A 24270-nucleotide genomic window follows, 5' to 3' on the forward strand; every position below is an offset into this window, starting at 1 on the left:
CATTTCACTAAGCTGAAAAAATCCACATACATCGAATTGTTTCTGTTCTCATACAGGATCCAAGCTGGCATTATTCTGACCTACCTCTATGTGATGTGGCCGGAAGAGGAACTGCCTATTAAGGTTGGATTTTTCTATTAAGTCCGGGTCTGTAACAGTAACCTAAAGCAAGTCAGACAAATAGACAGACATTTTAAGTGTAAAAAATGATTCAAATTGTCAATTTTTTAGTCAGACTGAGTCCCTTTGGCATCCACAGCATTCAGCAGTGGATGTTCCCAGAGTACAGTTCATCCATCTTCTCTAAACCACACCAGTCATCTTGTCCAAAGTCTGACCCAAAACTGCAAACAATCCTTCAACTGATGCCCCACGCTGCAGTCCTGACAGAAATCTAATCCCTTCCAGTTGAGACTGTGCCATGACATATATTCAGGCTCATTTACATATGATACATTCTGATGTAAAAGGTGCTTTGGAGAATCTGAACCAATGACAGCTGTAGGGGTATCAAACTTGTTCAAGTGCTTTGATAGCAGCTAGAGATGTGAAATTTAATACACAAGTGGATCAATAAATCCTGACCTATATAAGTCTTCAAAAATAGGAAACTGGACAATTTTCAACTATTTATTTTTTTCAAAACAATACCCTGAAGTTCCCAGGTAATACTGGCTCTCAATATGTGGCACACAATAAACTTCAAAATTCAGAAAAATCACTCAATCAAAATCTCAATAGGGTGTTTAAAAAACCAAAAGAAGCATTAAATAAAAAATTAAAATGTGAACTGTCTGCAAAAGCAATAACCTAGCGCTGCATTTTAAGAAACAAGTTTGTGATAATGCTTGGCTGGGCTCCACTCCGCTCCTCCCATAGGCAGCCTCTTTCATCTTCCAGTCCCCGGTGCTTCATTTGTTCTCAAGCAGGCCTAAGTTTGCATGTTACTTTTCAGCAATCACATCTTCAATTAATACAAGCTTGGCCAGATTTTGCAGAAAAATCAGCAGGGCAGCATTCCCCATTCCAGTTCCACTTGACACAAGACACAGCGGATCCATGTCTGCCAAGGCCCCAGCAGCACAAACAGGCACAGGAACACGCAATCAACACGGAACATAATACATACCAGGCCACGTTCCCAGCTGGTGCCAACACCAAGGAGTGCAAAATTTTTTAACATTTCACAGCCTATTGCGCCACAACCAACCTAAAATATTGACGTGAAATAGAAGATTTTATTACAACAGAGCTAAATTTGCAATCACATATCCTAGGCAGGAAATGGCAGCTACCTCCAATATCTGAGGTCAACAACTGCTGCACCAAATCCATGCATAATGGTTGAGAATGTTGATGTACCCTTTGCGAATCTTTAACGGGAAAGTTAAAGATTCCTTGGAGGTTTTTAAACAGAGGCTAGAGGGCCATCCGACAGCAATGAAGATCCTGTGCATTTAGGGGGAGGCATCTGCGAGTTTTCTGCACTGTGCAGGGGGTTGGACTAGATGACCCTGGAGGTCCCTTTCAACTCTTCTATTTGTCTATGAGTTTTGTGCTATGCTCTAAGTCTTCATGAATGAATGTCTGCATAAATAAACACATTATTTTCAAAGAGCTGTTTTTTTAACCACAGTCCCTTTGTGGGTGCATCAAGTGCTGTCATGCCACGACTGACCGACGGTGACCCTTCAAGGGGCTTGCCCTTGCCAGACCTTCCTGAGGGCCTCCCACCCAAGTCTTAGCCAGGCTGACCCTGCACAGCTTCTGAGACTGGCCTGGGCCATCCAAGTCAGGGTTCCTGTCCTCTTAGGCTTCCCAAAGGAGCCCTGCAGCCACCACTTACCAAGAAGACATTCAGACTGTGCAGCTTCCGGCACAAGGTCTCCCCAATGCAGGCCCGCAAGGCATCGTATCGATCTCCCCTGTTGGAACCGAATGCAGGGCAGGGAAAAAGACGATGGTCATTATAGAGAGGAAGAGACAAAATGATTTCAGGATTACGTAAGATCTTGTACATCCAGCACTGCAGTATACAGGAAAAAATAAACGTCACTTTTCCTCAACATAATCCCCCCCCCCCCCCAATGTTACAGGTTGGGACCCAGTTCTCAAAGACAGACTGTTTTGGGCACATTGAGTGAATGTTTTGGGTTAACCAAGAGCAAACATAGGCTGCATTTCAAAGCCAATCCCAGTCAGGTCTGTGGTTAGCTGCAGGGGCTGAGAAAATCAGAACCAAGGCTTGTTTCTTCTGAAGATTATAAGCTAATAAAAATCCATTGAAACAAGCCTGACACATATTTAGAGGCTGTGTTGCAATTCAGGCCCATAAAGATCACGGCTGTAATTAGCTCGTTCTTGTCATGGGCTTGGTCCCTCCCACTGAAAGGAACACAGCTGCAGGGACCGAGCGTGTGGAACAAATGAATGTTGCAGAACTGAACAGCACTTAGCAAGGGGGTCATTGTTATTCTGCCCAGCTGTGTTTGCATGCCTATGTGAGCATGTATACTTCTGACACTCTAGTCCACAATAGCTTAAGCCACAATAAAAATATTGGGGTGTTTTTTTTTGGTCAACAGGATTTTTAAATAACTGTTCATGACAGCTCATGTCAAAAATCACAACAGCTGCCTGCTGCTAACTCAGAGATGAAGAGTGCCTAAATGTTGGGGCTTCCCTGAGGCCTTGGGCTGGGCGTGGTTGAAAAGAGGATGCCAGGCGGGATGGACCACTGGCCGGATCGAGCAGGGCCGCCTGTGTGGCCTCATGTCCCAAGTGGCCATGCCATGTCTGAATTATTACCTTACTAAGCAAAAACTGTGAAATAATTAACGAAAAAGACTCAATGCAAAACTTGGTAACTGTATTACAAAAGTTTAAAGGCAAAAACTTAGTGACTAAATTACAATTACTTAAAGAAATACAATACAAAAATTCACATCATCAAAAATTCATCCTAATTACATTCACATAACAATTATCCTCTCCAAATTTCATTACTTCGTTTATTCCAGTCCTTTTAATAATGCCAGTTTCCAACTTTTAAAAAACTCACAACGATTCACCCATTCCAACGGGCTGAATTAAAGTGCTGGTGCTCCAAATATAATTCCTCAGGAAAAGTTTCTATATTTTCAACCTGCTTTTTCAGTCGTGCCAAATTTCTGGCTTCCAATATTCATGCAAGAATGTTTCAAATGTGAAGTTGAAATGGGTATGTCACAAGCCTCTAACAGGAACGCACCTTTACTTCCGTTTCTGGGAAAACCCCTCCTCAGAGAGGCATATCCCGCTGTATGAGTTTAATCATCTATCACTTGCACTCAGGGAAGGAGAACATCATTACCTTGGCAGGAATTCTTCATGACTGGCCTTTTCTAGAGATGTGACCAATTCCAAGGCATCGAGATAGAGCTGAAGGGAGGAGAAAAAAATTCATCAGAGACAATGTCCCTAAAGCTTTCAAGTATACTGAAAAATTGTTGCTGGGGGAAGAACTCTCTTTGCTTTTCTTAGTTCTGATCAGTACACTTTACAAGAATAGTCTAGGGCAGTAAAACTCTGGACTGAAGCACTTCAGAATTGGGGGGGAGGGGGAGTCCTACCCAGACACACACAGAGGCTCCTGGCATGGAAGAAACGTGCATACTTTTTTTTTTTGCGGGGGGGGTGGGGTGGTACACAAAACTTTCACTCCTAATGCTCTACTTCATTTCATTCTGTGTAAAGTTTAGGTTGTCTCATTTGCTATAAAAATCACAGGCATCTGAGAGGTAAAACGAGTGGCCCTATTGGATGCCATTCTATCAGACTAGCACTGATTCTCATAATTTACTACATCTCACCAGAAGTTGCTTTTCCTCCCATGCTTTAGTATGGCACTTTTCAGCACCCAGAGCAGACATCCTGAAGAGCCATATTCTCATCTACAGTGAGCTGGAATAATGATGCATCCTCTCCACCAATGTGAAGTGGAAAACTTTTCAGTGTTAAAGATCTGTTGCTTCATAAAACTGAGAGCAATGAAGAGATGCCAGGCCAACACAATATCAGGTCAACTTGGTAGTGTCAAAGCTGTAACTACCCCAAGGAATTGGGTGATAGTACAACCATGTTTTGTAAATGGAGGAAAGGAGGGAAATAAAGCTACAAAATAACATAATAATCTAAATTTTAAACTCATCTGATTGGCCATGCATGGTCAAATCAAAGCCAAAGCTGAAATTCTTTATTCCCCAATTTGCTGTGGAACTAACAAGCAGTGCAAGTGATGCTATGGGGCAGGGGTCCACAAGGGGGCACCCAAGAGCATCATGGCACCCACCAATCACTTCCTTGGTGCCCAGGTGTTTTTGGAAAGAGAGAAGGGCCAGGTGGGACTTCTGGAGAACTGACTGGGTGTGCAGATTCAAAAAACACATTGCTTGAAACTCTGTAGAATCACAACTGGAGTAATGCATAACCGACCACTCCCTGATGTTTGGTGGTAGGCATTTTGTGGCTGTGCCCCTCACCCTGCGTCACAATTCCACAGGTGCTACAAGCTGAAGGAGCTTGGGGGCCTGTGCTGTGGGCAGGGGCAGTTTCCCCAGCAGCCTCCCCAGCAGAGAAGTGCTCTCTGTCCTCACAACCTCCTCTGAAACCAAGGAAACTGACCCACTGTTGCAGAGGAGAGAACTTCCCCGTCACGGCTTTCAGGACTTCCTGGCTGGCAACACCACCAAGGGCTGCGGTGAGAGGTGCCAAAGATCCCTGAGCTGTTTTTGACAGCCATCTTACAATTTCTTCATTCACTTGAGGCTGCAGGTGGGAGCAAAATGGGACTCTCTTCAGTTATTCAAATTATTCACACATGCAGTTTTGTCATGCATAACAGCAGACACAAACAGGCAACATAAGCAGATGAGGATAAAAATTCACTTTCCAAATAAATTCAGTTCTCAGTAACACATCTTTTGCATTTGCAGGTATAAATGGGCAGATGAGCCTCTTATTCTATAGGGCAGCCCTGGAACCCTGGAGTGCTGCAGAACATCCTTCAGGGGTAATTCCAGGAGGATCTCCCACGAATCAATGAGTCCAGGATCACCTTTAAGACTCCAAAATTGTTCCAACAGAAACTTTGATGAGTCCCAGCTCAGTGCTGCTGGACTCCTCTTCATTCTTGAGGGAGTTACTCAGCAACCATCATTACATTTCTGCATATTCTGGGATTTCATGTCAAGCATGCTATCTTTAAGTGCTGGTTTATCCATATCTTTCTTCTCTTCCCTCCTCCCTTTTCTCCCTTCCCCCCTGTGGATGCATAATAAATCCCTCTGAAACCAGGATGTTTAGAGTAACCTTGTATTAACAGTGTAAAGTGCCTCTCCCCCAGATTCACACAGCCATGTCTTATCACCTAGCAGAGAATGTGTGAGAAATGGAGATGTTAGCATTCCTTAGTCATGAAAGAGATACTAGCGAGTAGCCTTTGAACCTTCAACCCGTTATTCTTTTGAAGTTATCTGTAACCCTGCCTTTTGAAGTAGTCTATAAGATACTATTCAATACAATGTTATTACTTCCAAGGAATCCATCCTTGGAACAAGACATAGAGTTTTCAATAAAGCAAGTCTTTGATTAAAAACAAAAGCTTGATTATTGTGAAATATCGATGCTTGACACTTCATTGCCTTTCTTTCTTTCTGACACTCACAAGATTGCAAATATTCAGAATAGTCGCACTTGTGAGCAATGTTATATGAGAGCCGCATCCCCCAGCGAGGCCAGGGTATTTGGAGGACTGTCTCCTCCCAGACCATCCGACCCCTTAAGCCATGCTCACTGTGCCTCTGTCCTGCAGAGGAGAGATGGGGGGGGGGGGGGGGAAGCAAAAGACAGAGCCTTTTCTGCACCTTCAGAACACCCTCCTCCCCCCCCCCCGCCCCGAAGAAGAAGACGACTGCAGAGTTATACCTCGCCCTTCTCTCTGAATCAGAGACTCAGAGCGGCTTACAATCTCCTCTATCTTCTCCCCCCACAACAGACACCCTGTGAGATGGGTGGGGCTGAGAGGGCTCTCACAGCAGCTGCCCTTTCAAGGACAACTCCTGTGATAGCTCTGGCTAACCCAAGGCATTCCAGCAGGTGCAAGTGGAGGAGTGGGGAATCAAACCCGGTTCTCCCAGATAAGAGTCCGCACACTTAACCACTACACCAAAGTAGAGGCTTGCCAGGCACCTACTGTGACTTCCTTCCTTCCAGGTGCCAGGCAAAACACCTCTTTTCACCCAGGCCTTTTACTAGGGGTTTAGTTTACCAGCTCTGTTTCTGTTTCAAGAATAATGTTTATGCTGTTCATGTCCAGTGGCTTGTTTTTAATACTGTGATGTTGTTTTAACTGTCAACTGCCTCAAGCAGGATTTTGCAAAGGTGGCACAGAACCGGTCTGGACGAATAAGCGCTGCAGGGGAAAGTGGGGAGGAGGCGAGTCAGCCTGGCAGGGGTTCCATTCAGACTGGGAGTCAAATCCAACTAAAGCTCACCTAGCTGGACCTACCATGACAAAGGCTGCTGCTAGGATAAATGGGAAGAGAAAATAAAAAGGCCAAGCCAGCCAAGTTTTTAGCCAAGTAATAAATATACTTTTACTTGACTTGCACCATCGGCCTTGGCCTTATTTTTCTCTCAGGATAAAAGGGAGACCCATGTGCAGAACCTGGAGCTCCTTGCAGCAAGGGTGGGATCAAAATGTGAAAGAAAGATTCCCTCCGGCTGTTCACATTCTAGATTTCACAGCACTGACAGCTGGCTACTTACTTTGCTCTCCAGCTTCTCCCTCAAGGCCCTGGCTATCTTCAGCATCTCCTCAGCATCCTGGAGGCACCTAGAGGCCCACAGAGAGAGCAGAAGCATGAGGCCCTGGTGACAGACATGGGAGGGGGTCCCCAGCTAGACCAGCAGACTGATATGCCCAGAAGCCACCAGGCTCCTTCTTAGGGTAGACAATGTTGGGCCAAAGGGCAGGGCCCACTAATGCCACTGACTGGGCCAGGAGCGGAAGCGTAGGAAGCTGTAGTGACCAGGAGAACTGGCACCAACACAAGCAAGGCCTCCGTCCTGCTCCGTCTGGCAGCAAAACATTCCATTGAGTTTAAGACTCCAACGGAACTCTTAAGCAGCCTAAGTGCATGCAGAATTGTAGGTCAGCTCTGTGAATTAAACTACCTGATGGGCCAGTTATCAAATGGGTGGATATAAATCTCTTTACCTCTAACAGTTTTTACACAACATTCATTGGGTTGGATCCAGTCAGTATTTTCCTTGAATCCCACTCAGTTCTCCTTCCTACTGCAGACAGGATCCCACCCTGTGGCTTTTGCACACAGAAGCCTCTTGATCCCCAATGTAGCCCCTTTCCCCAGGCAGAAATCCTGGCTGAATCCAGCCCATTCAGCTGTAAAACCTGCAGAGTTCTTACCCAATGTTTGGCATGCGAGCAAAACTTTCCTGAAACTGGTCGAGGGCCAGCATGGCCAGGTGAATCTGCAGAGGGGACTGAAGAGACAAGAGGCATTGACAAGCAGAACAAAGACACCTCCTCAGCTCCGGGGAGGGCTGCGGAGGACATTCCAGGGGTGACTTCGAGGAGGGATCCCAAGAGAATCAAGGCAGGCCGATCTGTTGCTGCAAAGTCCAGGAGCATCTTCTAGATGGATAACGCTTTCATGGACCAGAGCTCCCTCTTGGTCCTCACTCAAGAATCTGATTCCAGGGACTCCAGGCCACAAAGGTGCATCTCACAATAATTCCACTGGTTTTGCATGTGCCACAGAGGCTTTTTGGTGGGGGCATGCTTTAAGGAAAGATACTGCCCACCCAGGCCTAGCTCCCTTTCCAAGCATTTCATCATTTATTACGTCTGTTTGGAAAGAAGACGTAAGAACACTTCTGCAACAAGAAAGGGTGACTTCACTACTTGTTGGTGCCTCATTTTTAGTACATTTGGTAAAAGAGCAAAATCTTTGTCATGCTCCACATAAAGACTAGTCGAAAATATTTCAGTGAGAAGAGCACAAGAACTGAATCACATTCTTAACTAAGCAACACTGCTTAAAAGGGAAATACATCACAAACATAAGAGTAGCCATGTTGGATCAGGCCAATGGCCCATCCACTCTGTGTCACACAGCGGCCAAAACCTTGGGGCTATCAGGAGGTCCACCAGCGGGGTCAGGACTCCAGAAGCCCTCCCACTCCTGCCCCGCCCCCCCCGCACCAAGAACACAGCCTCACTGCCCCAGGCAGAGTGTTCCATCCATACTTTGCAGCTAACAGCCAATGACGGACCTCTGAGGCCAAATCACCATGCACAGTTTCTTCAGCAGGAGCAATGCTGAGTTCAGGGAATGCATTTGTGGAACTTCAGCACTAGAGTTTCCTGATTAGAACTCCCAAAAATGCTGCTATGCCCCCCAAATGGATTGCAGCCACTGCATGGGGGAGAGCAGCATACTCTCACTTGTTCCCCTAGCTGAAAACATACACCCCTTGACTGCTGGGGAGGGGGGTGAAGTTAGATGCAATATGGGTATCTGGTACCAAAAAGCAGGCCAGAGTGGCCATTTTCAATGAGAAAAATGGTGCAAGCAAAGGGGGTAGACCCTACACCCCCCTACAGCCCCCAGTGCCTATTTCTTGGGCACACACTCACACACCACCACCAGCTGCCACTTTCTACAGACAAAAGACACAGCTAGGCATGCGACAATGGCATTCCAACTTCATAGAGTTTTTTTTACTTTCAGCCCTACTAAACATAGACATACTTCCAAGAAAACAGGCACAGGAGTAGACTGTACTCCTCTCACATATTACTTATTTAGGGCTTTTTAAATCTTAGTCTACTTCCTTTCCTTTCCAGAGCTCCTCTGATCAATAGATCTTGAGCAATAACTAAAAGAGTACAACATTTGTTTCTAAAGCAAAATACAAAAGAGGGGAATTTAGCAACTGATAAGGTTATATAGTCCAGCATCAGATAGGAAATACCTTCCCCCTGAACATTACTGAATGATCAACCTGATAAACCAGGTAAAATATCTGGATTCCTAAAAACAGTCTAAAAGCAACACTCCAGTATTTTATGAGATAAAATATCCATGTTATCCTGGCCACCAGGGCAAAGACAATCTGAATACTGCAAAACCTCCCACACAACACTTCAAAGGGCTTAGTGTTAAGATGAGCTAGAGCAAATGCCCAAAATGCATAATGAGGAACTGTTAGGAAGGCAAGGACTGAGGTGGTAAAATATTGGGTCGAGCAGACTCTATGAGCACAAATTCCAGCACTATCACAATCAAACTCAATCAGGCAATGCTTGACAATAGAGACGGTCTCTGCATACCCAGCTGAAGAATTTGTCTAATGCTAAGCCCCAGCTGCTGTAAACTAGTATCAGTGGTCTTCATCCATGCTGAAAAATAAGCACTGTGTTTGAGGGAAAGTAGCCTGCCTCTCCCCTCCCATTTTATCCTGAGGTCAATCAGGCAGAGGCTGACTCCCAGCAAGGGAGCTTCATGGCAGAGAGGGGATTTGAATGCCATGTGTCACAACCAGAAATCATTCTGCACGTTCCTTTAATGAATAACTGTATTTAACTAAAGGTTAAATTTCTGTGTCTCTCATGCCATCTACATCAAGCTTAATTTTAAAAAATTAAATCCAAACCTCAAGCTGAACGTGCCTGAGATAGTTCCACCTCAGAATTTAAAGCAGTACCTGGATGGAAAAGGTCCTAAAAACTCCACACACACCACGTCTTGAGGGAAGGGCGAAACCCAAGTGAAGTCATTGTTACACAAATCCTCAAGAAAATCCGCTTTTGAAAATCCTCAGGAAAAATTACCTCAGGTTTGCTGAAGTCTGCCACAAGGTATGTTGGATTAATCAACTGCTTCCCCAGTTGTTCCTGTAAAACAAAAAACAAAGAACCCTTTGTATGTGATTTTCTAAGGAGGAGCACTAAGTGCAACACTATGCGAGGTTACCCCAGTCTAATCCCCCTGGCTTAGATAGCTAACTCTGTGTGGAGATGTACAATTGAGCTGCACCAGCCCTTTCTACACTGCTGGACCACGCCAGTGTTCACTTCTGTTAACATTAAGGGAAAGGGAGAGCCTGCCTCTGGTCCCAGTCACCATTCCCACAGAACAAAACAAAGGCCAAAAAGGATACAACAGAAAGGACAAAACTGGCCCTGGGCCCAGACACCAAAATCACTAGCGAGGCAGATTTAGCCCATCTCTCAAAATATGCTCCTCTTTACCTTCCCCAGGTATGGCCACAGCGGCCCTTCCCTTCCCCCACCTCCCAGAGGCCCAGGCCCCTCAACTGGCAGGGATCCTTGGGTATCACCAACCTGCTATCCTCTGCCTCCAAGCACTCTACAACACAGGGGTCCTTTCTCAAACACCTCCCTGTCCATCCTAGACTATCAGTGCACAGACACAAAAACTGTTTTTAGTAATAGCTTGCTGATGGCAGGATCCCTACACAGGAGGCACATATTGGATTCAACACAGGAGGCACATATTGCGTCTCTGCTTGGCAGCCAGCCAGACAGAAGTTTGCTGACAATGAAAACCCCAAAGGGAAGAGGCAGGATCTTGCTTCCAGCATCCCTTTGAGCTTCAGAGGCACTCAGAGCTCCACTAAGACCACGGTGAGGAACTCAGTACTGTGCTGTGCCTCCAAGAGACTAAGGAAGTCTGCAACATGCAGTGTGATTGCTTAGGCAGACGAGTTCCTGGAGCAGAAGGCAAAATCTGCAAACTCCTGCACTGAATCCATGGGCTCTGAGGGCCAATGAGGCTCTGCAGGACATCAGAAACAATCCCACCCTTCCTCGCTTGTAAGCAGCTGTCCCAGCAGGCACTGGAAAGCCCTTGAAACGCCTCTAAAGGGCAGAGGAATGCTGGGACAATCTTCACCTCCTGCCCAGCAAGCTTCAGAAAAGAGCAGAGAATGAGAGTTGGAAAGGATCTCCAGGGTCATCTACTGCACAGGGTGGGAAATTCACAAGCACCTCCCCCCTTTGTTACCTTTTCCCAGCAGGAGCAATGCTGAGTACAGTGAATGCATTTGGGACCTGACTCTACACACTCCCAATATTTCAACAGAACCAATTTTGAGCCCAGTAGCACCTTTAAGACCAACAAAGTTTATTTCAGGGTATTAGCTTCCCTTTGCACGCAGGCAAAAGCTTATCCCCAGAATTAAATTGTGTTGGTCCTTAAAGGTGCCCAACTAGACTCAAACTTCATTCTGTTGCTTCAGACCAACAGGGAGACCCACATGAACCAACATCTCCATGCAACTGAAAGGACAGCCATTAGCCCCACCTTCTTCAAGCAACCAGCAACTGTGTACAAAACACAATAAAAGATGTAAATCATATAAAGTCTCTCTTTGTTGTCTGTTTGTTTGAAATAATACCAAAAACACAGTATACAAAAATATCACTAAGGAAAAGGATCCACAAGGCTCAAAAATCAGATGTCCAGAAACTGCTTAGTCCTTCACTCCTTTTGTTCAATGCTCTGTGGAACCCAAATTCCTTGAAAATCCAGGCTCCAAGGGTAGTTGTCCTTTACGTGCCCGTCCACTTTTGGATCACGTTTTACATGAGAATGCTTCCTCGTAGAGCCAGTCTGCTGTACTTTTCCTTTTGGCGTCAACTACGACCACTTGATCACATCTTGAGCTGGTGCCTAATGGAGAAGCGATCAAAAGGAAAAGTACAGCAGACTGGCTCTACGAGGAAGCATTCTCATGTAAAACGTGATCCAAAAGTGGACGGGCACGTAAAGGACAACTACCCTTGGAGCCTGGATTTTCAAGGAATTTGGGTTCCACAGAGCATTGAACAAAAGGAGTGAAGGACTAAGCAGTTTCTGGACATCTGATTTTTGAGCCTTGTGGGTCCTTTTCCTTAGTGATATTTTTGTATACCGTGTTTTTGGTATTATTTCAAACAAAGAGAAACTTTATATGATTCACATCTTTTATTGTGTGGTTTGTACACAGTTGCTGGTTGCTTTTCTTCTGTTATATACTGTGTTGCCACTTTCTTTGGTACCGCACCTTCTTAAAAGCAAGTATTTTCCCAGTTTCAAGAAGCGAGGCTTGGACACATTTTAATACATCAAATCAAAACTGGTTTAGTCTGCAGACTTCAGTGGAAACTACAACTCTAAATGGATGTCAATGTTGATTACTTTCATCGCGGAGCAGGACACTTACGAAATGAAATGTTTTAAGCGTCTTTACTTGGACAGCTATACCACCATGTAAGTAAGGCTCCATATCAGTAGTATCTCCAATACTGAAAGAATAAGGTGATAGCACTGAAAAACAGAAACAATGAAAAGGAAATCTAAAATTTCTGAAACGAAGTAGCTAAAGAAGCAAACTTATGGCCTGACCTGGAACACTCTTGTATTTCATACATCTACAATTCTAGCTGACTTGTAAAGAGGCACTAGGAATAGAGCCTCATCAGAGGGCTGGCCATTCTAGGGTTTAAAGAAAAATCAGATCAGCTACAACTGTTGTTCTTCAAGTGGTGCCCTGGGCATTCATACAGATGGGCTCTCCACCTGTGCAGAGCAGCACTTCAGGAACTGCTAGAGCAGGAAGGGGGTTGTTTTGTTTGAAGTGGCCAGTGAGAGAAAAGGACTGCCTTAGAGAGTTCCAAACAGCTGCAAAACAACCAAGAAGGAAGGCGCAAGTCCTCTGCCACACAGCATGGGCAGCCTGAGAGCGAGCTCTTCGCACCACAAAGCCAGCACTAGGAGTTTCCAAACAGCTGCTCTGTGTAGGTGCAAAGCCCAGGAAGTACCAGCAAGTCTCATGTCTGCATCAAGGTCTCTGCATCCTGCAACAGGGATACTTTATACAAATGATGCCTCTCGTGCTTCACAGTTTTATTCTACTCCTGCTGATTGTGGGGCGGGGCTTTGCAAGGCACTGAAAGTCTGCCCTGAGACCTCGTAGAAGCCTCCTGAATCTGCCCTCTGGCTTTAGTACTCAAACAGAAAACTCCCAACCAGACTTTCCAGCCCATTTGTACACTGGAGGAACTAGAAATCTGCTCTCATAAATGCAAGTTCAGACTCATGCTTTGCTAAATACTAAAGTTCAAAATGAACATCCTTGTTCATACCCCACAACTGTTGCACTTTCAGTCTGGCCTCTCAGTATATTCCCACCGAATTAGTCTCAAAAAGGAAAGGAAAGGAAAGGAAAGGAAAGGAAAGGAAAGGAAAGGAAAGGAAAGGAGAGGAGAGGAGAGGAGAGGAGAGGAGAGGAGAGGAGAGGAGAGGAGAGGAGAGGAGAGGGGAGAGGAGGGGAGGGGAGGGGAGGGGAGGGGAGGGGAGGGAGGAAGTAAGGACTTACCAGTTATTTGATGCATAGATCCATTTAAACACGACATGCCATTAATTTCCCGAAAAGCTACGAACTGTCCAGTTTCAAGTTTATGTGGATTATTGTCCAAGCAAGTGATGATACCAGGATTGGACTGAAATTGTAATACAACAAAAATTAGGAAGGGTGAAGGAAGAATTATCCAACACAACAGGAACACTCATTCTCAAGCCTTCCGAAAAGTAGATGCCATAAAAATTCCATCCCTCCACACATCACTTCAATCAGACAACAGAATGCATATAATGCAACCCAGGAAAATCTGAGAATCTATTACAGAATATCATTTCTGTTTGTTATGATTCTCTGAAAATGCTGAACAGCTCAGAGAAAGAAAATCTCCTGCCTGGGGCTGGTGCCTTTGTCCCAGGAGGGCAAAGAGCAACTCTGTGGGGCTGTTTTATGTTAGTGGAAGGTTTCAGCCCCCCGTCCTGATCCCCAGTCCAAACTGGAGCCCCACATATTGGCCACTTAAGGGGGGGAACACAAATCTCCTCGTTTCTCCTCGGGTTTGGCCCTTAAGTGAGACCAGACATGTAAATACAGAGACCATTAAATGAAAAACTAAAATTACGGAGTCCTGGTAGTGCTGAAATTTCTCCTCACCTGCGTTATATTTGAAATGAATATTTCTTTTGGTTCCTCTCCTGTGGTGTCCAGGACTTCAAATTCTTCTCCGAAGTCACAGAACAGGCGTGCCCAGATGCCATAAACATCTGCACTGATGAACTGCCAAAAAGACAAAACACAACTGGGATCAACATCTCACAAGCTTCGTATGGAGATGTGTTGCCATTGGAAGGCAAGAGGGAACGAATGGACAGGCAGCATCACAGTGAAATCCAGAGCTCCCAAGAGCACTCCCTCTGACAGAGTGGGAATATGACAAATCTACAGTGCTAAACTGCACATGCTGTCACTTCACAGAGTGTGTAACCTTCTCCTGAAGCATTTCCATACCAAAAGCCTCTGATATTTTAAGGCCACAAAAAATCAAGTGAGTGTTGGAATGTGAAGGAAGCAAGGTGCCAACTGTAATGAGGAGGGGGCATAAACACAGCAAAATAAGCGGTGAGCACGACTTGTTTATTTTCCCACATGGAAACTCTGCCATTGCTGGTTACTTGCTGGTTTCATTAATCTTAGTGCACCTTCCTTTCAACAAGCCCAGGGCATTGTGAGGAAAGAAGACATGTGGATCTTTTCAGGGACCCCTCAGTCAGCCCTTGGCAAGAGCAGTGGGACTCTCTCTGCAGCCACATTTGCAATGACCAACCAAAGCAGCCATCTGACCCCCGTATGCGCACCCAACACACACACACAATTCTCTAAGGCACATCTCTTAATGTCAAGTATATAGTCATAACCTTTCCTGAGTACCTGAGTGCCTCTGAACGTGCAGAGTTGTTCCTTTCCACCACTCCTCAGCCAGCCAACTCCTGTACGACTTTCCCCTCAGCCTCCCTGCTCTCTTCTCAGAGGAGGCACAGTGGACTCGGTGAATGAGGGAGACCACCAAGGAGAGTGAGCTGGCTGTGGGAAAAGGGGAGCCAAGCCCCCACCCTTCCAACCGTGGCTCACTTTCTCTTTACCTTGGTGGTGGTGACAGGGGAGGTTTTACTCCCTCTCCTCTGTGGCCAGCCTGAGTGCAGAGGCTGCAAAGGACAGTGGAGAGGATGAGACCTTTACCCCCAGCTGTGGCACTGAACGCCCTGCAGCTCAGGGAGGTCTGCAGCTGACCTGCCTCCAATCCCTCAGGAGGTGGCTGTTTCAAGGTGGGAGCCACCTGACCACCACAATCCCCAGTGGACAATGGCCTTGGCCCTATGGGGCAGATGCCGCATGGGGAACACTGCTCAGAAGAGCCACAGGTGGCATCTCAAAGGGGCACGTGTGGCTTCTGAGCCACTGGGAGAGTATCAGTTTGCTAGCAAAAAGTGAATGCGCTGATACACTTGCCTGGCAATTGACAAATACAAGTGGGAACCCCAAGAACTTGCAGAGGGTATCTCATTTCCCCCTTCCTCAGTACTTCCTCTTTCTCTTCACCAAAAGCCTGAGGGCCTCTCCTCTTTTCCTGCCTTCTCCTCTCCCTCCCACCCACTAGCTTCTCCTGCCTCCCTGCCTTCAGTTTTCCCTCCTTGCCTTTCATTGCAGCTTCTGCTCAGGAGAACTCGGGCCCTGTTGCGTGGCGCCAGTTGCCAGGCTGAGCTCAGGTAAACAGTGGGCAACCTGCAAAGACTTGTAAGGAGAGACTTCATTTTCCCCTCTATCACCTTCCCTACCCCATTCCTTCTTTCCCTCCTCCTGGCAACCCCCATATCCTCCCCCTCCTCTGCTTCCTTCTCTCCTTCCCACCCAGACACCAAGCTAATTTTCATCTGCCCCTCATCTTCAGCTATATCTATTACTTACTTCATTTCTGTCCTGTGTTTACCCATAATGGGACCTAAAGCAGCTTCCTTCATTTTCCTCTCCTCCATTTTATCCACAGAAAAAAACCTGTGAACAGGGACAGACTGGGTGTGAAAAACCCTGAGAAAGGGCCACCTCTCACAGCCCACTCTGGACTCTCCCTCCCAAATGAGAAGAGAGCGAAGGAAAGGCAGCCTGCCTGGCCCTGGGGAAGAGCAACGGAAGCAGCAGCAGATGACCTCACAGCCTGGCTGGCTGCTGCTCTCCTCACTTGGCAGGGGCTTGGGAGCTTGGGGGGCTGCTTCGTCCGTTTCTCCCAGGGCTTGGGCAGGCTGGGCCCCACCACTTCCCCTGCCCCAGAAATGAGGGATATAAATCATGTGATACCATATGTGCAGGATAAATGCCTCCAGTTTACTCAAACAATAATTACTAATAGACCAAAACTCAGAAATGGAATAGCAAGATGCTGCGCTCCAAGATAACCAGTTGGGAAAACAGGAGGGAAACTGGTGTTAAAAACAGTATCCACCAACAAGTGTATAAACAAAGGGAAACTTTCATCAGCTGGATTCCTCCTTGCCACACAGTCAGCTTTGCCAGAAACAATACAAAATCCTGCAGCAGCTAATTACTAGCAGAAACCCTATGATTAGCACACCTGTTGTAAGCAGCAGCAAGTATCTGTCTCTCCCACTAACAGACCACAGCATTAAAGGTATACAGATTTCAACTTTACAATAGCATATCTTTCCAGTCATGTATTGCCATCACATACAGTTAACAGTGGACAAAATTAGTCATGTTATCATTGAAACAATACACAATATAACTTTCAAAGGCACTACCATCTGAGTTGTACTATCATTATCTGATTTGAAATTTCATTTCCATGGACCTCAGAAAGCTTAAGGCATGCATGGATTGCAACATATTTCTCTAACAGCACATTAGCTCCTATGTTTGAAAAGTTTTTTCCAAATGTTGCAGAGGAATCTGAAGCAAGCAACAAAATTAAAGTGCTGTGTGTGTTTACAGTATACAGCAATTTTAAATTTTGAAACCATATTTTGAAAAGAACATCATACCGATCAAAAGAAAAGTTTCATTATATGTTTTCCAAATTTTCACCCAATTTCCAATAGGAAATTTTTTTAAAAGCCATTAGAAAGAAAATGGGGAAATGAATCCCCTCCCTTCATTTTTGTGTGACCCTCCCCTCCACCTTCGCAGACTTTGTATCTGTAGATGGAGGGAAGAGATAAAAAGGTGTAATAGGGATTATGGAAAATTCCCAGAGTAGCCAGACATGGGGGGGGAGGAGGGGAGAGAGATCCAATACCGCTATTATTCAGCATTACCTTAATGGGTGGGTGTTGTGAATGGCAAAAGTCATTGATCTTCTTCTGTACCGACAGCTTCATCTCTGTTACTATGACACACTTTTGAAAAGCAAAGTTCCACAGTTAACTCCTGTTACCAATGCCCGTTTAAGGAAATAAACTCTTAGATTTAACAGTCTATGTTGACAATAATACACCCGCACCTCACAAACAACAATCTATATTGTTCTGATGATCAAGTCTCTCAACACAAGCAGATACTATATAAAATGTTAAGTGCATTAGCCAAACATTTCTGTTCCCTTTCTTGAGTATGAAAGAGGCTGGGAAAGTTCAGTAGTAGCTGCTCCCCTTGAGTCCTCATTTGTATGCTGAACTCCATCCCCACTTCCTTACCCACCACCCCCCTCCTCCGGATCCTCTGCCCATCTCACATGCCACGGACTGATGCCCTCCACTGGCCAGGAAGCCACTAAGCAGGCAGGTGCCCAGTTCCATATTTAAAAGGCCATCTGGAATTGGGAGACTGGACAATGGATGAGGCCCACTATTTAGATGAGAGGTGTCGAACTCATTTGTTATGAGGGCCAGATTCGACATAAATGAGGCCTTGTTGGGCTGAGCCATGTCAGGCCAGGCCCTGTGTGTTCCTATTTAAGATCAGATAGCAGAGATAAAGGTTATTGTTTTGTATTGTATTGCAACTGAATAAAGGACACAGACAAACACAATTAAGGATTTAAAAAAAAACTTTAAAAAACATGCTTAAAACATTAGCACTCGTTAGTCTTAAAGGTGCTTTCTTTGTATCTCTCCATAGGATCAAGGGACAAAGGAGAAGGAAGTTCTGTCTCTTTCCTTCCTTCCCCCAGGAGCCAGGAGGGGGAGGCCAAGAAAAAGAAGAGAGGCTTGGCTTAGTAGCCTCTGCGCAACTGAGAAGCCTGGCAAAGCAAGCTCTCCCTCCCTCCTTCCTCCCCAAGGGAGGAACCTCAGCCAATGGGAAAAACAGAGACTTTGCTCTGAAGCTCCTGTGCAATTGAACAAGCCTGGCAAAGCAAGCTGTGATGCAGAAGGAAGCAAGAGAGAGGGAGAAGAAAGCAGATGACAGCCAGTTGCTCAGGGGGGCCTGATAAGATCCCTCCAAGGGCCTGATTTGGCCCCCGGACCGCATGTTTGACACCCTTGATCTAGATCCTTTCCCCTCTCATTCTTATTCCTCTTTGTGGACCAAGACTTCCTTGGTTACCTAACCAGTGACTGGCTCAACAGATGTCCTTGCAGTGTTCAATTGTCCACAAAACCTGAGCCACACAGCAAGGGGCGGCTCTCTCCGAGTCCTCTCTGCCTGCCACGAGAGTAAGTAACGGTGGACTACCAAGGTGAGCGCAGCATGCAGGCCACCAAAGATCCTACAGAGATTCCAAACATACCTGGTACTGTCGGAGGAAAGAGAGGTCTGTCATCTCATTTAATGGGGTCGTTGATGACATCACCTGGACATAAGGGTTCAACTCTGCAATGCGAGGAAGCACCGTCTCTGCCCTGAAATACAGTTATCCAAATTAATGAGCATCAGCATATCTGAACACTGGAATACTTGAAGAACCGACTTTTAGGGAAGATGTAGCATGGTATATTGATAAATGTGTTTTTATGTATTTTACTGTATTAATTATTAATGTATTTTAAGCTGATTTATTGTTAGAGTTTTGTGTTGTAAGCCGCCCTGAGCCCACTTCGGTGGGGTAGGGCGGGATATAAATCTAAATAAATAAATACATACATACATACAGTTTCCGGATAGATTACCAACCTGTCCAATGTGTCAGTTCAGTGAACTCAGCCAGTCTGAGGCAGATCACAGTTTACAACCCCACAATAAGAACTGGGCACAGGAAACTTTCTACAGCACCACTAGTCTTTAAAAAAGGAAATTTAGGGGGAAATGTTTGTGGGTTTCCTGCATTGTGCAGGGGGTTGGACTAGATGATCTTAGAAGTCCCTTCCAACTCTATGATTCTATGAAACTGATTTATTAAAACATTCTGTCTGAAGTTCAACAAGCACTCTCTAAAATTCTATCCCTCTCAAAACCTACTTACTGTATTTATTGGAACAATTGTACCTACTTATTGGAACAACTGTACCAAGTTTAGGTTGGGATCCAAAGAACTGCAGAAGAACATAACAGAAGCCTTGTTTGATTGGGACAATGGCCCATCTAGTCCAATACTCTATGTCACACAGTGGCCAAAACCCAGGTGCCATCAGGTTGTCCACCAGTGGGGCCAGAACTCCAGAAGCCCTCCCACTGTGGCCCCCCAAGCACCAAGAATAGAGAGTATCACTGCCCCAGACAGTGTTCCAACTTTTGGCTAATAGCCACTGATGGATCACTGCTCCATATGTTTCTCCAATCCCCTCTTAAAGCTGTCTATACCTGTAGCCACTGCAACTTCCTGCAGCTGTAATTTCAAACCTTAATTACTCTTTGGGTGATGAAGGACTCCCTTTCAGCTGTTCTAAACCTACTACTCATTGATTTGATTGAGTTCTTGTATTATGAGAAAAAAATAAAAACACTTCACTTTCTGCCTTTTCTATTCCATGCATAATTTTGTAAACTTCCATCATGTAACCCCCCTGTCGTCGTTCCTCTAAACTGAAGAGCCCCAAGCATTTTAACCTTCCTTCACAGGGAAAGTGTTCCATCTCCTTAATCATTTTGGTTGCCCTTATCTACACTTTTTCCAATGCTATAATGTCTTTTTTGAGGTGGAGTGGCCAGAACTGTACACAGTACTCCAAATGAGGCTGCACCATCAGGAGCATTATACCAGCTGATTTGTTTCTTATAATCCCCAGCACAGCATTTTTCTATTGCAGTCACACTATGAGTCAACATTTTCAGTGAGTTCTCCACCATGACTCCAAGATCTCTCTCTTTCTCAGTGTCCACCAGTTCAGACCCCATCAACATATATTTATAGTTAGGATTTTTGGCTCCAATATGCATTACTTTCCACCTGTCCATGGTGAACCTCATTTGCCACACTGACGCCACTAGCCAGCCTCAACAGATCCCTCCAGAGTTCCTCACAGTCCTCCCTGGTTCCCACAGCCCGGAACTCTGGATTTGTGTTTCTAGACAGTAGCGCATGGCACCTTATAGCAAAATAAACTCAGGATTTTCAATAGCAAGTTGTGCTATGGAGGGCTGCCTGCTGTTAAAAGGAAAAGTCTGAATTGCACTGGAGATGCCCAAGCACTCTATGCTAGAGCAAGCTCTTCTGATTCCAGTCTTTATCATTTGTTTTTGCTGATATGCAATATAAAAGCAGTAAGATGTTGATTACAGTTATTTCCTATAGCAATGAAGTTTACTACTTGAAACAGGCCAGGTTTCAGCACCCCACTGAATGCATAGAAAACAGGGGGTAGAGAGAAAGGAATCCCACAAACCTGCAATACAGTGGTGCCAGTTATTCTTGCAATAGATACAAAAGCAAACATGTTCTCTGCTTCCACATGGCAGTGCAAAAATTGTACAAACCTGTTTCTGTGATTTAGAACATCATCTTCATGAACGAAGAAGTTTGTTCCTAAATCCCATGCCTTGCACTGCTGGGTATCATGGACAGTGAGAGCCTTCAGAAAGTATCAAGAAAACAAGATTAAAGTTTGAATAGCAATTGTATAAAATGACAAGTGTGTACAGTACAGGCTTTATAGCGTATACTGGGACAACTACATTTAACAGTTTTGTTTATTTTAAACAGTTCTGTTTTTTTCTCTTTACATTTTTTAATTTTTTAAAAAATATTAATTACAAATACTAAGCCATATGAACAGATTAACCCCAACGTCCTCCTTAGTTAATCTCTGCCAAAGCTCATCTTGAACAATTCAGTCTTGCAGTTCTTTTGCAATGGTGAGTCATCTCCTAACAGCTGCCAAGGCCAGATGTCTGGCGCTCCCCTCTCACACATCCTCCCCACTGGTGCTTCCTTGTGTCCCCCCTCCCCCCTCCCTCCCCAGCCAGTGATGTAAATAAGGAGTGGGAAAAGGTGGGACATCAGTCAATTCTGTGTGAGGTCACCATGGTGGAAGCTGCAATGGTGGAAGGTCACCATGCTGGAACCTGCAATTCTCAAGGGACTCCATCTCTCTATTATAAAGACACTCCTCCATGATAGCCTTCCAGGCACCCCTTTCTCCTAGGCAATTCAAGACACAGCACAGGTTTGCTCAATGCTTAGACCTCCTTAACATCAATTATACTACTCTTATGTTACGCTCTCCCTGCCCTGGATGGCCCAGGCTAGGCCAATCGGGACAGTGCAGGCTAGCCTGGGGCCATCATGTCTCAGAAGCCAAGCACTGGGATGGGAGACCAGGGAAGTCCAGAGGCAGGCAAGGGCAAACCCACCTCTGAACCTCTCTTGCCCTGGAAACCCTACAGGGCTGTTGCCAACTAGCTGTGATATGACAGCACCACCACCACCGTTATATGCTCAAAGAAGACAAAAAGTTGTGGGCAGCAGTTTGGGTCTGAAAGTAAAATTCAAACTTCAAAACCAAGAACACAGTCCATAGAGTGTATTTTATCAGGACCAAGCTAAATGACACAAAACATTGCCCAAACTCTCCAGCTCACTGGGACTCTTCTCCCAGCTGGATGTTACAGAAAGGAAGGGGGGAGGGGGGGAGATCACCAGACTTGTCTGTGCGTCCAGCTGAGCAGGGCATGCAGATTTTGAATGCTGCTGGCATCATGGAGCATCCCAGCATTCCTGGCACAGGAGAGGCCAAATGCTTTCTCAGTGATGAAAGGGCAGCCAGCAGGAACTGACCTGGCAGCTCCCTCACGCCAGACAAGCTCCCCAGGCTGCCACAGGAGGGGGTCTTCAGCTCATGGCCTGAGAATTCGCCTTTCTTCCCCACCCCTTTGTAAAAAAAAAATCCTAACATCCAGCCTGCTGAACCTCAAGCTTATGCACTGTTCTGTGTGATTTGAGTCGGTCCTAGATAAGTATGACATGGGACTGTGTTCTTATCACTCTTCCATTTAACTTCATAAGCCACCTCAGGCAGGGTCTCTGGAGAGACACCCCAGGAGGTTCATAAGTGAAGAAATAAAAGCAACACTGCTCAGGAATGCAGGCAGCCACCCCCGCTTTGTGCCGCCTCAAGAGAAGTTGCTGCAAATCCTAGAGGGCCAGAGGTGCTGCCCTCCTCCGCTTTCTGCCACAAGAGCCCAAATAACCAATTATCTGATACGCTTCAGCAGGGAAGTACTTAGGAAGGTGGCACCATACAATGTGACTGCATCGCATGTTTCAAACCGATGCGTCTGATGAAGTACTGCACTTTCCAATTAGGAGCAAGACGTTCATTTAATGTTTTACTGGCCTCACAGAGCTGCTGAAAGGACTTGGGGACAGGAGCTGCAGTCTCCCTGGGAGAGGAGAGGGGTGGAGCCTGGCAAAGGCAGATGGGGGGCCCACCCCAGCAGCTCTTAATGGTTCGAGCTGCTCAGATCCATGTAAGGACTCTAAATCAGGGGTGGCCAACGGTAGCTCTCCAGATGTTTTTTGCCTACAACTTCCATCAGCCCCAGCCATTGGCCATGTTGGCTGGGGCTGATGGGAGTTGACAGCAAAAAAACATCTGAGGAGATACCGTTGGCCACCCCTGCTCTAAATTATTGAAGGGAACAGGACTACCTGTCTTAAAACAATTTATCTTAGAATGAAACCCTTCCTCTTACCTTTATCCCTGCAAGAGCGATGTTCTTAGCTGAGAACAAAAATAAACAACATGACGTTCTTATACAGTTTTATTTATTTAAAACATTTTTATGCCCTCCTACTACCCAGGTCCATAGCCAGGATTTGAAAAATCAGGGGGCCTTTACTCTTTTAGAGGGTAGTTAGCGGCTCCCCCCACAGCCCCCGCTGCCTTCCCTCCGCTCCACCCCTTGAGGAGGAAGGATCCCCAAGGGCTGCTGGCTCACCTCCCTATGGCCTCCCTCCTCCCTCCCCGCAGCTGCCCCATGGCCTTCCCTTCCCACCCCTCTCCCAGCCACCCTCCCCATCTCTCCCCCCCCCCGATTGCTGGCAGCCAGCCACATCACAACCTCCCCACCACCAACCTGCAACTTTGCCGCCCCTCCCTCCCCTGCCATTCAAATTAAAGGCCCTGCCAATCAGCTGATCAGTGAGCCCTTTCTGCTTGAAGGAGGGAGGGAGTGGTGGCAGCCACTGCAGTCCTCAAGTGGCGGAGGGAGTGATGGAAGGTCAGGGCCCCAAGTGGGGGGGGGGGGCAGGCTGGAAGTTGGGAGTAGGGCCCCTCCACCACTGCCCTCCATACCTACGGGCCTGCTACTACTCAACTTGGGGCCCCCAAGGCAGCAAACAAGCAAAAAAAGCATTCAAACAAGCTTTAAAATACATAACATAACAATGCAAAACAATGAAGTAATACAAATCAACACAGACACATGAACAGGAAAGAGGGCCAATCAGAGAATGCCACACAAAGCAGCAAAGGTTGCCAGTCTTAAGGTACGCTGCCTGCCTCCCTGTTGTAGATGGCTTTCAAGGTCAACACCAACTTCAATTGGGCCAAGAAGCAAATTAGGAGCCGGTCTGGGTGGGAAAGGAGTGGGTTGATATGGTCCCTTCGATCCACTCCAATCACAAACTGGCCACAGCTGCAGGCCTCCCCAGTTGCAGCTTCCAGACACTCTTCAAGGGCAGCCCCATGTGAAGCGCATTGCAACAGCCTAATCTAAATGTTACCATATCTTTTTGCCCAGGAAAGCCCAGTGCAGGCTCAACAGCCAGAGTTGACAAACGGTGCCCCAGGCCAGCAGCACCAGCCACACCCCTGCTCCTTTAGGGGGAGTGCAGCCCCCCTCAGAACGGGAGAGACCTCAAATGGTGAACAATTCTTCCTCCGCCATTTTGTTGAGATTAAGTTTCAGACTGTTAGCCCTCATCCCAGAAGAACGGTCCACACTCAATCACTC

The 24270-nt window shown here is 46.1% G+C and overlaps 1 protein-coding gene across 1 annotated transcript in view; it reads right to left on the reverse strand.

The window, feature by feature from the left end:
- The window catches only part of UBA6 (ubiquitin like modifier activating enzyme 6), a 54704-nt gene that overhangs the window by 25269 nt on the left and 5165 nt on the right, over nt 1-24270 (reverse strand). The window contains exons 3-17 of the mRNA XM_060247846.1: nt 23008-23036; nt 20791-20885; nt 18668-18779; nt 17256-17336; nt 14086-14208; nt 13450-13573; nt 12295-12398; nt 9899-9961; nt 7469-7545; nt 6808-6874; nt 4663-4806; nt 3353-3420; nt 1847-1925; nt 1130-1210; nt 85-162 (exon numbers count right to left, since the gene is read on the reverse strand). Coding sequence (XP_060103829.1) covers nt 85-162; nt 1130-1210; nt 1847-1925; nt 3353-3420; nt 4663-4806; nt 6808-6874; nt 7469-7545; nt 9899-9961; nt 12295-12398; nt 13450-13573; nt 14086-14208; nt 17256-17336; nt 18668-18779; nt 20791-20885; nt 23008-23036 — 1325 coding nt within the window. The remainder of the gene's footprint in view (nt 1-84; nt 163-1129; nt 1211-1846; nt 1926-3352; nt 3421-4662; nt 4807-6807; nt 6875-7468; nt 7546-9898; nt 9962-12294; nt 12399-13449; nt 13574-14085; nt 14209-17255; nt 17337-18667; nt 18780-20790; nt 20886-23007; nt 23037-24270) is intronic.

Source organism: Heteronotia binoei, chromosome 10, assembly GCF_032191835.1.
Source record: "Heteronotia binoei isolate CCM8104 ecotype False Entrance Well chromosome 10, APGP_CSIRO_Hbin_v1, whole genome shotgun sequence".
NCBI lineage: Eukaryota > Metazoa > Chordata > Lepidosauria > Squamata > Gekkonidae > Heteronotia > Heteronotia binoei.